This window comes from Carettochelys insculpta, chromosome 12, assembly GCF_033958435.1.
Source record: "Carettochelys insculpta isolate YL-2023 chromosome 12, ASM3395843v1, whole genome shotgun sequence".
Lineage (NCBI taxonomy): Eukaryota > Metazoa > Chordata > Testudines > Carettochelyidae > Carettochelys > Carettochelys insculpta.
In genome coordinates, this window is record NC_134148.1 from 5,303,563 (window position 1) to 5,316,559 (window position 12,997).

The window sequence follows — 12,997 nt, forward strand, 5'->3', positions numbered from 1 at the left end:
CCTGCCTCAGTTTCCCTGTGGGACCAGGGGCAAGTCGCGTAGGACCAGATTTCCAGAAATACCCTGGTGCAGCTGAGTGCCTGCTGGAGAGCTGGCATTGTTGGGTGCCTAAACACCTTAAGAAATCTGACCTTTAGTCTGTCAGGGTCAGCTCTGCAAAGGGAGTTAGGTGCCTAAGTACCTTGGAGGCTCTGAGCCATTGGCTCCCCATCTGTATAAGGGGGTAGGCAGCTGTGTACTGCCCACAAGGGGCGGGCGTGTGAGGATAACACAGGAAAGCACAGGAGCTGCTCGGCTCCTGCAGGGCCTGAAAGGGGCAGGTATGTGCCTCCGACAGCTAGACCAGAGAGACGCACATGGACTGCATCAGTCAGCTGGCCCCGACCGTGGTACCAAAGCACTGCACTGCACCTCCCCTTATCTGACTGTCACTCAGGTAGCTGCTGGCCGCCGAGCAAAGCCGCACCCTCTTTGGGAGACCCGCTCCCCAGCCTGGGGCAGCCTTGCCTAGCCCAGGAGGTACCAACTTGTGGTACAGGCCTCAGTTCCCCCCACGTGCACCATAGTTAACTTAGCGTTCCTTCCCTGAGGACTCGGGCTGGCTGCTCTGCTTGGCCTGTAACATCTTGGGCCAGAGAAAGACTCTAGTGCAGCACCTGGCACCAAGGGGCCCTGATCGTGCGTGGGGCCTCTCAGCACCACCATAATGTGACTTGACTTAAACCCTTGTACTCTGAGCAGAGCCCCAGGTGATCTACGAGTCACCTCCACTTCACTCTGCCCCAGGACAAAACTTCTAGCTGGCTCCAGGAGTGCCCCAGTTGTTGTGTGGCAGTCTCAGTAAACCTTCTCCGTCTTGTCCGAGGTCTTCCTCTTCCATGTTTCCCTGAGTTTGATGGACTATGCTGGGTGATGTTTTTCTGAGAGTGTGGCCCAGCCAACCATAAAACAAGACAGGAGCTAAATCAGTACCAGCCTGGAGATAGGCCAGTTCTGACACCTTGCAGATCCAGAGAACCTTCCCTTCCCAGGGAGACGTGGGACAGCCCCAAGTGGACGCAGAGGTCAGCGCTGACCATTGGTCCATTCAGAATCCCTGCATGATAGATCAGCGGTTTCTGGCCCCAGGGTGTGTGTCTGGCCTCCTCTCCCCCCACTGGGGCCAGGAGAGATGCACAACATGGAAGCAAACCAGAACAGCGCAAGATCCAAGCCAGCCCTCATGGGGCTGTTTCTCCACAGGGGCAGCGTCAATCTGGGACTGGCCTAGTCACGAGGAGCCCTCAGGGAAAAAGCCCAACCCTGGAAGAGCAGCGTCAGCTGGTGACCGAGCAGGTAGCCACCCACACTCGTCTCGGTCTCTTTCTGACTTCACCGTAGTCTTCTCCAGAGCAGGCAGGTGGGCCGGGAGCCGTCACAGGTGGGATCAGGCGGTCTGAGCAGCTGTGGAAGCGTGAGCTGGGTGAACTTGTGGGCATGGGAGGGGAGGTAGCCAAAAACCCTGACTGGAGTTGCATGGGGTGTTTGAGATCAGGGATGGATGACGTGTCTTGGTTGGAGACAGGCGTGGTTACATGCAGCTTGGGAAAGGTAGGCAGAAGTGGTATTCCCAAGGACCCTGACTAGATGGAGATGGGAACAAGCTTCCTAATTCTGTCCAGCGCCTCTCACACATGGGGATACCAACCAGTGAGGGCCGGTAGAGTCTCTGAAATTCACTCTCTGATGCTCCAACAGCTCAAGGGCTTGTTCCGAGAGAAGCAGCAGCTGCAGGCAGGACACAGGAAGCTGCCCAGGGACCAGGACAAGTGCTCAGCAGAGCAGTGGGGGAAGAAATCCCAAGGGGTAAGAACTGCCTGCCCCCTGCCCTTGTTAGTCCAGCTCCATGCAGCCCATCTTCACACCCAGCAGGGGCCTGCAGTCGTGGCTGGTGCCGGTTGGTGGGTGTGGGGACACAAGCTGCAGTTGTGTAGGTGGGGTTGAGTCTGAAGGGGGGGCCAGATAAAACCCAGAAACCCTGCAGGTCCTAGTATCTGCCACAAACCCACTCTGGTCTCCTGTGGTCTCTGCAGAACACAAGAGGGGCCACCAAACCACAAGAGAAATCGCTGCAGGAGCCAAGAGAAAAGCAGCCACCTGGGCCAGGAGACCCAGCCTTCTCCAACAGCACCGAGGAAGCCCAGAGCCTCAGGCTGCAACTGCAAGAGAAAACGGAAACGGTATGGCCCTGCCCCGGGGATGAACGACAGCTCAGGGGCACACCCCATACTGAACGGGGAGCTGTAGAGCCAGATCAAGAGAGAAGGTTAAGGTGGGAAGAGGCTTGGACCCATCTGAGCAGCAGTGCAAACTCCTCTGCTGCCATCCAGCGTGAGAAATTGGAGAGGGCCCAGAGAAGAGCAACTGAAGTGCTTAAAGGTTGGGAGAACATGACCTAGAAGAAGAGGTTAAAAGAACTGGGTTTGTTTCATTTGGAAAAGAGGAGGCTGAGAGGGGATGTGATACCTTAACAGGGTGTTGCAAGGAGGAGGGAGAAAAAAATATTCTCCTTGGCCTCTGAGGACAGGACGAGCAGCAATGAGCGTAAGCTGCAGCAAGGGAGGTTTAGGTTGGACGTTCGGAAAAAGCTCCTAGCTGTCAGGGTGGTCAAACACTGGAATAAATTGCCAAGGGAGGTTGTGGAGTCTCCATCTCTGGAGATATTTAAGAGCAGGCTGGATGACAGGGATGATCTAGAATGATGGTCCTTGGTCCTGCCGTGAGGGCTGATGACTGGACTCGACGGCCTCTTGAGGTTCCTCCCAGTTCTAGTGTTCTGTGATTCTCTGATGAGATGTGGCAGGGGCAGCACCCAACTCTGTGAGGGATGGTAAACACCCTCCGGCATCCTGGTCTCAAAGGAGCCCTCCGATACGGCCTCTCTGCATCTGAGCCCTTGGCCAGTCCCAGTGGAAGACTCCCCCGGCCCCGGCACTGCGCGAGTCCATCATGCTCCAGATTCTCTGGCAGCCTCTTAAGGAATCTGCCTCCCACTAAAACAGGTGGTCCTAGGCAGGTGCCTGCCGCGGGGCTTCTAACACAGCCCCTCCCTGGTGTCTGCAGATTTCCGCCATGGCTGTGGAGATCCAGGGGCTGCAGCAAAGGAACGAACACCTGATGAAAGGTAGGGGGGCAGGTCTTGCTGGCACTGGGAAGAGCAGCAGGCAGCTCATTTCAAAACAGCCAGGGAAAAGGAAGTTCAGGGTCTTCCCATAGACTGGGGCCTGATCCTAAGTGGTGCTGAGCCATCTCCGTCCCACCTGGCCATAATGGGAAGTGAGGCCACTCAGGACCAGATCCTCAGAAGGTATTTTAAGGCCTAACTCCCTGAAAAGCCGCCAAGAAAAGAGAGAATCTCTCTCCCAGTAGAGGTCATCACCGTAACCCTGACCACGTCAACAATGTAGGGTCATGCACCTCATTCCTGGGTGTGGCAAAACTGGACACATCCAGAAGCTAGAGGGAAAGGCCGTGGATGCAGGGTCCTAGACATGAAAGCACAACAGCCTGTAGGGTGCACAAGTGTAATAGGAAGATGTTAGCTGGGACATCAACAGCCTCAGACATTTTTACCCTAACTTATGTAACCCCAGCTGCTGCTCTTTTATCAACTAGAACTCAACTCTGACCCAGCCCTTGGCCTCAGTAACGTCCTGCAGCAGTGAGTTCCGCAGATTGATCAGCTCTATCATTTCAGCCTTGCCTTTGGCAGCCGTAACTGGTTTGCTCACACTTCCATGGAGTTCCTCGCTTCCTTTCCTGCTCTTTGATTGGGAAAGGTGGCTGGGGGAGGCCTGTGCTTGACCATTTGTGGTGAGCTCCTAGCTAGAACCCCAATGACCACAGCGGATCTGTGGCAGGATGCTCCCGGCAGTCTAGCGTGTCTTGCTGAGGCTACCGAAAGACACTGTCCTTAGAGCTTTGCTGGGGATTCGATCACCTGATGCCCACCGACAGTCTCCTTACTCTTGTCCTAACAGCCAAACTGCGGTTTCAGCAGCAAATCAAGGACATCCGCAGCCTCCAGGAGCAGCACCAGGAAAGGAGTGACTCCGACCGGCTGGTTCCTTGGCTTTCCGGCGATGGCTCTGCACCTCGGTCTGGTGATGATCCTCCCGCTCCCCCCCTCTGCCCGCAGCACAGCAGAGAGGCTCTGTACCCAGCTGCGCAGGCGGGGCTGCCCCGGGCGGGTGATGAGCGAGGTTGTTTCAGTTCTGAAAGCAGCGGCAGCCAGTTCCGCAGCTCCCAGGCAGGGGCCGAACCACCAGCTCCCCTGAGCAAGCTCCCCTCTGCCCCTGTGGCTGGGAAGCTGCCTCCCCCGTCCACTCTGCCTCTCCCAGCCTCCACCACGGCATCTGGCAAATCCTCCCCTGAGGCCGGGTCCTCCCCCGTGAGTCCCCGGAGTCAGCCTGGCAGCCAGGAGTCCTCCTACACTCCCAAGGGGGCGGTGCTGCTCTCACCAAGGCCTTTCCGGGCTCACCGGCCCAGCTCGCCTTTTAAATTCAGAGTGAGCCCGGAGCCCCCCGGGGAGAGCTGCGGCAGCTGAGGAGCACTGCCTGGCGAGGCCCGACTAGATGATGGCCTTGGAATCTCTGAACCCTGCATGGCTGGGTACACGTGGCTTTGAATGATCTGCTCTGTGCCCTTCTCCTCGTCCTCCAAGCTTCCTGCCGTAGAGCCTGGCTGGAACGTGAACCAACGTGGCATGTTCTCTAGCAGCGGGGAAAGGCGGTCTTCTCCTGAGTCTCCACCCTTTGGGTTGGGGATATCACAGGGGAAGGGCTGTTCTTGTACTAGCCAGGCCCAGGGTCAATGCAACAGTTCTCAGTGCCCTGTCCCATCACCGCCCCGGGCCTCCCAGAGCGGGAACCCACCAGCGTGGTCCACGAGCTGCAAACCGTTTGACATTTGCTGCAGGTTCTTCCCCTGCCCTCATGCTCCAAGTATCTGAGCACCCGCTGCTCATGCTGCAAGGGAGTTGGCTTCCTTTCACCAAGCGGAGCTCGTGCTTTCATGCTAGACCTGTGTGCAGCAGTACTGGCCAGCATCCCTCCTGCTCTGAATTTACATTAGCCATGGCTGGTCAGAGAGGTGCGTCTGGCACCGAGAGCCTGAGGGAGGGAGGGAGGGTGGGGATGGTCCTTGGGGTTCATCCCGCAGTCTGGGGCTGGTCCCCTGACACAGCTCTGCGTCCTGCACAATTGAGTGTTACCCAGCGGGTAGAAAGTGCCTTGGTGCCGGGGGAACAGAGCCAGCCAAAGGCCCCGGCCCAGAGCTTTAGGTGGTCGTCTGCATAGGCTGGGCCTTCTCCGTTCCGACCACGCTGGGGAGCTTGGTTCTCCTTCCCTGGGCTGCTCAGCCTCTGAGGGAGTGCAGGTTGGCAGGACAGGATCTCACGCTACTCCCTGAGGAAGGGGCAGCAGAGCACACCTGCTTAGCTTAGCTCAGCTCAGCTCCAGTTCCCGTCTCTAAGTGCTCCGCCTTCAGCGCCATCAAGCAACGACCCCTGGGTGGGCCCATCTTTGGGGTGGTAGGCAAGGCCTCCTTTACTGCTCACGGCTGTGCTGCCAGGACTCTTAGGAGGAGGGGGCAGGTGTCCCACTGGTGGCGTTTGGGTTCCCCAGGGAGGTGTATTGCAACGGGGGGGGCAGTTAAGGATTTTGAAGGCCTGACACCCTCTGGAGCCCTCTCCTCCAGCCCTGTGCTTGCTGTGAAAGCCCCTCGGCTTCGGGCGCCGATCCCTCTCCCTGCTACCGATTTCTTGACTGGGAGCAATCGGCTGGTCTCGCTCTTCCGCTTCCTGTGTGGATAATGTGTCTGTCTGCCATAAAGCACTGGAATGTGCGCAGCTGCCTCCGACTCTTCTTCTGCGGCTGCGCCCCCGGGGGCGGGAGGCCGGGCTTCAGGGCTGAGAGCGGCGGAGCACTTATTTGAGCTGGGCCCAAGGCCTAGGTCTAGGGTGGTCCGAGCCAAGTTCTGGGTCAGCCCATTGCTAAGGGGGCAGGTAGCTCCCCAGTGGTTGGCGCAGGGGGGGCAGAAGGTGGCGGCCTTTTCCAGATGGGGACGTGCCACAGATTCGCTCGCTGCGAGGGGTTTATCCTGCCACCACTCACCACCCCGCCGCAGCGTCTTTGGGGTAACACCAGCAGCAACCCCAAAGGTCCCTGTGTGCTCGGAAATGAAACCCCCTCGGCCTCCTCAGCTCTGCCCTCTGCCCTTCTCAGGAGGTTGCTGATCTGGGCCTGTCTCGGAGAGGCCGGACCTGGCACTAGCTAATAAGCTCATCATACTAGAGGGGCTGTGACCCACAGGTGAGCAGTCCTCAAGGTGAGAGCAGTGTAGCAGCTCCACAACAGCCATTCCTGTGTGTGCACATACCCACGCAGAGCCCGTGTGCGTGTGTCCCTTCCCCCAACACAACCAACAAAGATTATTCTTTGGTGTCGTTCTTCATCGTAACGTGGGAGTTGGACAAGAAAAGACCAAAGAAACCCTGTTGCTATTGTTCTGACCTCAGACCGTGGCAGGAAATGACATCACCTAAGCAACAATACACGTTCTGAACAGATTCCTTTTATTGGTTTAAAGGGGACAAAACAGAAGGGAAACACAAAGGTCTAAGCCAGCAACCAGCTGTGGGGCTGCAGGCCTGGGCCCTACACAATACCGAAGATTCCCAATGGTGTCACACCCAAGGCCTTCCCAATGGTGTCACACCCTGTCTAGCACCTGGTGACTCCACCTAGCCTCTATGGGTAGCTGCTGTGTTTTAAAAATAAGCCTCCGGGCTAATGCCTCATCTCTCTCGGGCTGGCGGGGTGGGCTGCAATTTTCCTTTGCTGGGATCCGGGTTAAGTGCCTGATTGCTAGGGATGTGACCGAACAGATGCTGGCTTGATGGGATGGCCATTGTCAACTTGCTGTGCTGGAATATGCATCAAACTAGGCTGCATTTAACAGTAACAGCCCAGCATTGCCTCTGTGTTGTACCAGAAGGGGGACCCCAACTTCATAAGGGATTCCCTCTGCAGGTTCAGTGATAGCAGCAGCATGGAAGGAAGATGGGCTTTCCTGGACTCCTCCCAGAGGCCGCTCTTTGGTCTGTTGGACCTCATCCCTCGGCCGTGCAGCATTCTTAGTTTCAAGTCTTAGCCCTGCTCCTCCAGCGGCATCTGTGAACTCCACAACCATCGGTCCGAGTAAAGCGAGGAGGATTACGCACCAGAGGGATGCAGGCCAGGGCAGGTCGAAGGCGAGAGGTGCAACCGCTTGACGTGCCAATGTAACAATGAGCTGAAAGAAAGGGATGGGATCTGGTATTTTATGCAAAAAGTCGAGGGTTTGGAAAAGGACCTTCCAGCCTTTCTCTGACCTCTTTCTCCCCATGGGTTCCTCCTTCACTGACCTCCCAGCACAGTGCTCTACATGGTTCAGGTAGCGCTGCCTCACTCAGAGATCTAGGAACCCAGGCTGACATTTCATCCACGTGTGGTCTGGCCGTTCCCTGCAAGACTGGAACTGACGGCCACCCAGATCATTCCTGTTATGCTGAGCAGAATTCACAGGAACGCAGGAAGGGCCACACCCAGCCGGAAGCCGGTGAGATACTCCTGACTTCACACGAGCATCGGGCATGGAGAAAGTGCTCAGAACTACAGAGATATCATTGGAGTTGCACCTGCTTTTCCTCGTGTCGATGCCCCCAGGCTGTCTGAAATTTGATCGCTCGTTGCTGGGTTTGGAGATTGAGGATAACCAGCTTTGTTGGGGCGGGGTGGGCCAGGCTGGAATCCTACCCAGCGAGCCTGCACCATTTGCCCCAGCACGTGAGACACTTGAAGTTGGCTCCTTCCATCCATCCATGCTTTTTCCTGCTCTCCACACTCCCGCTTCCCTCTGCTCCTTTCCACATCCACGTTCCCGTTTCCATCTCCTGACAGGGCACCTTCACCTGGGCCAAGGTCCCAGCAGCAGCTCGGAACTGAGCGTGGGACTTTCCCTTTAATTTCAGACACTTGCTCGCACTCTGTCAAAGTCTCTTAGCCAGGAAGGTCTCCAGCTTTGCTTTGAGTTCCTCCTCTTCTGGTGGCCTCACGATCATCTGGGACAGCAGAGTGGAGTCACTCCACCTAGGGGTCGAGACAAGGCTCCAGACAGGACGGCAGATCTTCAGCCCCGATGGTGGGACTCACCCACTCAGGCACTCACCTCCCTGCCCAGCTCCAATAAGTCATCCGAACCTCAAGGGGAGGGGCTGAAACCGTTTGGCTGAATCACATGCCACCGTGCCGATTCCACATGCCCTCGGCTGCACATCTCATTCCAGTGGAGCAGCCCTGCTTCTGGGGCCTGGGGCCCGATCAGCACTCGGCCCAGGGCGCAGTTGCGCGTATAGAGACGAGCCTTTGGGGAGGGAGGAGAAAGGTGGCATGAGGCAGGGCTTGGAGTCGGCAATGGGAGAAGCAGCCGTAAGACTCAGCCAACGGCCCCTCCCTGGAACTGGCAGCCCCATGGGGCAGCCCCCCCAGAGAGAAACGAGTCTCCTAATTTCTGCCAGTCCCACTGATGTGCAACACCTACTGTGACCCCTTCCAAAGGCCACCATGTGCCAACCCCTCTGCTAGTGCCAGCCAGCCTTGACACCCGGCTGAGCATCCCACCGACATGCCAACCCTCCCCTCCAGGGCGCACCAGCTCCCCTGAAAATGCCCCCGCCCGGCCCGACAGACCACCCGGCCCTCTCAAACCTCCCCACATGCATCACTTGCGGCCTGCCCTTGCCGACACCCCACCAGCACCTGCTGGTTCCGGGATGGGGGGCTGCCCAGATGAACACCCTCTCTCCATCCATGCCCTCCAGGTGCTACTGTACCATCCGACACGCACAGCCCCTCCATCCAGCCCTGTCCATCCCACCTGCACGACAGTGAACGCCAGGCACAGCGGCTGTTCCTGGATGTCCCCCGCAGGCACGCTGAACAGGAAGGGTGTGTTCCACACGGGGCTGTAGCCGGCTACAGACTTGGTCTCCTTCGTGTCAACCACTCGCCCATCGCAGTACAGGTGAACAACGACGTAGTGGTCTGGGAATGGAACTGGAGTTAGGGACAGCCAACCCGGCCAGCAGGATGCCTGGGGAGTGAGCGCCAGGGACACGGGCGTACTGCTTGGGAGTCCAAGGGGAAGGGCACAGATGCAGGAAGGTTCACGAGGTCTGTTGGGATGACCCAACAGGGGAGTCCTGTGCCCCAGAAGCCCCGTCTCAGGGGCTGTGAAGCCGTTAGGGTAGAGGCTTGACAAGGTCCTGGGTGGGATGACTTAGTTGGGGTTGATCCTGCTTGAAATGGGGCTGGACTCAACCTCCTGAGGTCCCTTCCAGCCCTAGGATTCTGTGAAGCCCTGAACATCCCCCCAAAGGCTGGGCAGAGGGCCCCAGAAGGTTGTGAACCCTGACCAAGTCCTCTGAGCCCAGCTCGGCTGCTCACTAGCTGCCTGCAGCATAGGCCTGGCCAGAAGAGTCACAGCCCTTCTCCCCGCTGGTCTGCCACTCCCGGGCTGGGGAAAACAGGATGTGAAGATGGGTTAGAAAGAAGAAGGAAGAAATTGAAAATCCCAGAACCATGACCCTCCCCGCCCACATCTCCCCATCCTGAAACTATCTTTGTTCTAACCTAGTGGCGTTGCCGGGCATGCTCATCACAGCTTCAAGTGTGTGCTGCACAGAACATGGGGCGGCAGGCGCAGGGCCTGACAACAGAGACACCCGGACTCTGTGGTCCCAGGGTTCTGTAGCTGAGAAGGGCCCGTCCCACAGCAGATCCTGGAGGCTTATAACAATATGTTGGACATCAGTCACTGCCACGACACCACTCCTGCTCCCTCTAAAGTCCTTCCTTCCACCCAGGCCCACAGAAACCCGGTTTCCTTGTCTGCCTGGTTGGAGGACTCCCTCTGCACCACCCTACCTGGAACCCTTGGCATGCGGCTGAGCCGTCCCAGGTTCTCTGCCTTGCGGACCAGCACCTTGATACGATTGGCCAGAGCCTGGTACTGGAGGAGAAGGAAGAGCTGGCCCAGGGACGTGCCCTGGGAGCTGGCAGCACCATAGCTCACGTCTTGGGAGCTGAGACACTGAAATGACACAGAGAGCAGGAGACAATGAACCACCCGCCACACTGACCCTCTCCACCAACCTCCAGGGCCCCCAACAGCCACTGATCCTGAACCAAAGGTCAGGCCCATCAGGAGCTCCAGGCTGGAAGGGAAAGCCCTTCGTGTTCTTACCACTGCCAGGAGGATTCTCACCCGCTTACCCCCACGCCATATTCCCTTGTGCTCAGCTGCTCTCCTTCCATCTAAGGGGGACTTCATTTCGCCTTGCGCTAAAGGAGGACCTCTGGCCTCTACAGGCTGCATCAGACATGGCCTAGTCTCGTATCCACCTAGCAGAGGCCAGTGGTCATACATCCCGTCTTCACTTGCCCAGCAGGGGGAACTCCACAGAGACTCTGGAAGGAGGACGCCCCCCGCTTGCCTCCACATGGGTGGTCTTTTCATCTCTGGGGCCCCGGAGGTCTCAGCCAGAACTACCCCCAGTGGGTGCTCTTAGTTCCGTGTGACAGCCCTGACCTTTCTGAGTTTGGTTTTGGTGGTCGACAGCTCCCGGGTGTAGCTGGAGGCCGCCTCAGAGTCCCAAGTAGCCTGGGCACAGGGGAACATCACTTCCCCAATGAAGGAGTCCCTGAAGCTGCCAAACTCCTTGACATAGACGGCGAAGCGCAGGGTGAAGCCACTCAGCTCCTCCAGGCGGTAGCGGCCGAACTGGAACTGCTGTCGGAACTCAGGGTTCAGGCTCTTCCGGCGCACGGCCGTGCGCTGCGGCTCGATGAACTTGGGGAGCAGATATACCTTGACATAGGAGTCCCGGCTGCTTCGAAAGCCCTTGGGCAGGTGGGACACACCAATCACAGTCACGGTGAGCGTGGCCTCGGGCTGAGCGTAGAACAGGATGAAGTGGAGCTGAGGCCGCTGCTTGGGGCTGGGGAGGGAGAGGCTGCCCGGCATGGTGGACGAGTGGTGGATTCTGGGATGAGTCACGAGGCTGCTTTTGTCGGTCTCCCCGCAGGTGGCGGGCTGGCACTCCCAGCTCTGCTCCGCCTTGAAGAACAGTCCAAGCTTCTGGGGGAAAGAGATGCTGGGGCAAGAGGCCCTCCCATGCAACCTGCTCCGCTGCAGGCTGCCAGTCCCTGGAGAACCCAACGAGCCGTTCCCATCCGCCGTCTCTCCCTCTGGCTCCGCGTACTCTTGTTGAATGGGCACAGCTGTGGTCTGGGAAGGCAGAGCAGGCCCCAGCTCCACCAGAGCGCTTGATGGTGCCTGGCTTTTCCTGTCGCTCTGGCTGCGCCTCTCATTGCGACGCCAGCACACGGCACAGCCCAGCAGAAGGCAGAAGCACAGAAGGGCCAGCCCCGCTCCCAGGAGCGCCTGGAAATCCACTGAATGGGGCAGAGAAGAATTAGAGCATGAGTACATGAAAGGAGCTGGAGGGAGAAGAGCAGAAGGGGGGTGGCTGACGGAGTCTGGCCAGTGGGCAGGCAATGGGATTAAGATGCACCCACGTCCTTTGGGGATGGCATATTCCCAAGCACACCACCAGACTGACTGGAAAGTACCTCCTTCAGCCTATCAGCAACCAGCCTTCATCTCACTCCTCCAAGGACTAAGTCAGCGGTTCCCAGCCTTCTCCAGACGGGGACCCATTGAGGCAATGCAGGAAGACTTGGTGACCCACGGCAATTCAAAACTGGGAGGGGCAGGGAGACAGAGCCATAACTAGCCGATTTTGCACCTGAGGCAAGAATATAAAATTGTGCCCCCTCAGGTTTATATTCATAATAGTTATTGCATAGAAAAGGGGAAATACAAATAATTACGTAATTATAATTATATAGTTAATTAATTAATAAAATAATAACACTACATTTACTACAGTTAGTCAGAGCCGTGGCGGTGGAAAGACACATCCCCAAACTGCTCCCCCTGGCTTAAACCCCATAATCAGGGGCCTGGAGGCTAGGAGAGTCACACTGAGGTGCTATGAGTCACTGCGGGGCTGGAGGGGGCTAGAGGCTAGGAGTCACTCAGGGGCTGACGGATGCTAAGGGGTCTCACTTGGGCTCAGAGTCAGTCACTCACAGGCTGGAGGGAGCTAGGGGAGATTCAGCGACCCCCATGGCTGGAAGTCAGCTGGGGTGCAGAGCCCCAGCTGGCAGGGCCAGATGCAGGAATCCCTGCAGCTGGAAGCCAGCTGGGGCAGAGCCAGCCACAGGAACCCTGGATGGGGCTGTGGGAGAGGACCCAGACACGCCCCCCCGCCACGGCTGGAAGCCAGCCCGGCCCCGGGGGTGGACCCCCAACCCCCACAGCTGGAAGCCAGCCTGCAGGAACCCTGCTAGGGTCGGGGGGCCCCCCATCTCCTGCAGAGGCTGGAAGCCAGGGAGCTGATCAGCTCTGCCCTCCCTCCTTCCCAGGGCCTCACCTTACCTGAGCTGGGCGCTGCTCCTCAGGTATGCACTTCTCTGCCCTGCAGCTGAAATGGTTCTCAATGTAATTGATTGGCTTACCTGCCTGTTAATCCAATTAAGAAGCTGAGAACCACTTCAGGAGTGGGAATGGCTTCTTAACAGCCACCTGTGGAGCTGCCCAGCCCAGCCCAGCCCAGCCCAGCCCAGCCGGCGAACCTTTTGAATGTAATCACCACCCATGTTTTGGAGCCTGACCCGTGGGTTGGGAAACCCTGGACTAAGTGATCAGAACAGACCCCAATACTCTTAATGCCTGTTTTCTTCCAAAGGAGTCCAGTAGCATGATCCCCACTTTACAGATTGGTAAACTGGGGCACGGGTGGTGACGAGCCCAAGGTCAGTGCCAGAGCCAGGTATGGAACCCTGGTCCCAGT

The 12,997-nt window shown here is 57.8% G+C and overlaps 2 protein-coding genes across 12 annotated transcripts in view; one reads left to right on the forward strand and one right to left on the reverse strand.

Moving 5' to 3' along the window:
• Positions 1 to 5,883, forward strand: part of LOC142019549 (uncharacterized) — a 48,588-nt gene extending 42,705 nt beyond the window's left edge. For 9 of the 11 annotated variants that reach the window (XM_075006595.1, XM_075006602.1, XM_075006594.1 and 6 more), the window contains 5 exons: positions 1,243 to 1,335; positions 1,738 to 1,845; positions 2,073 to 2,219; positions 3,103 to 3,163; positions 4,020 to 5,883. In XM_075006595.1, the coding sequence (XP_074862696.1) occupies positions 1,243 to 1,335; positions 1,738 to 1,845; positions 2,073 to 2,219; positions 3,103 to 3,163; positions 4,020 to 4,585 (975 nt within the window). In that variant the 3' untranslated portion in view covers positions 4,586 to 5,883. Of the gene's footprint in view, positions 1 to 1,242; positions 1,336 to 1,737; positions 1,846 to 2,072; positions 2,220 to 3,041; positions 3,164 to 4,019 lie in introns of those variants that run through there. The other 2 variants (XM_075006605.1, XM_075006604.1) reach the window with 2 other exon arrangements.
• Positions 5,884 to 6,279: 396 nt separating this feature from the next.
• LOC142019684 (synaptotagmin-5-like) overlaps positions 6,280 to 12,997 on the reverse strand; it is a 29,215-nt gene continuing 22,497 nt past the window's right edge. Inside the window, exons 4-7 of the mRNA XM_075006859.1 lie at positions 10,669 to 11,534; positions 10,005 to 10,170; positions 8,956 to 9,122; positions 6,280 to 8,442 (exon numbers count right to left, since the gene is read on the reverse strand). Of these exons, the coding sequence (XP_074862960.1) occupies positions 8,281 to 8,442; positions 8,956 to 9,122; positions 10,005 to 10,170; positions 10,669 to 11,534 (1,361 nt within the window). The 3' untranslated portion in view covers positions 6,280 to 8,280. The remainder of the gene's footprint in view (positions 8,443 to 8,955; positions 9,123 to 10,004; positions 10,171 to 10,668; positions 11,535 to 12,997) is intronic.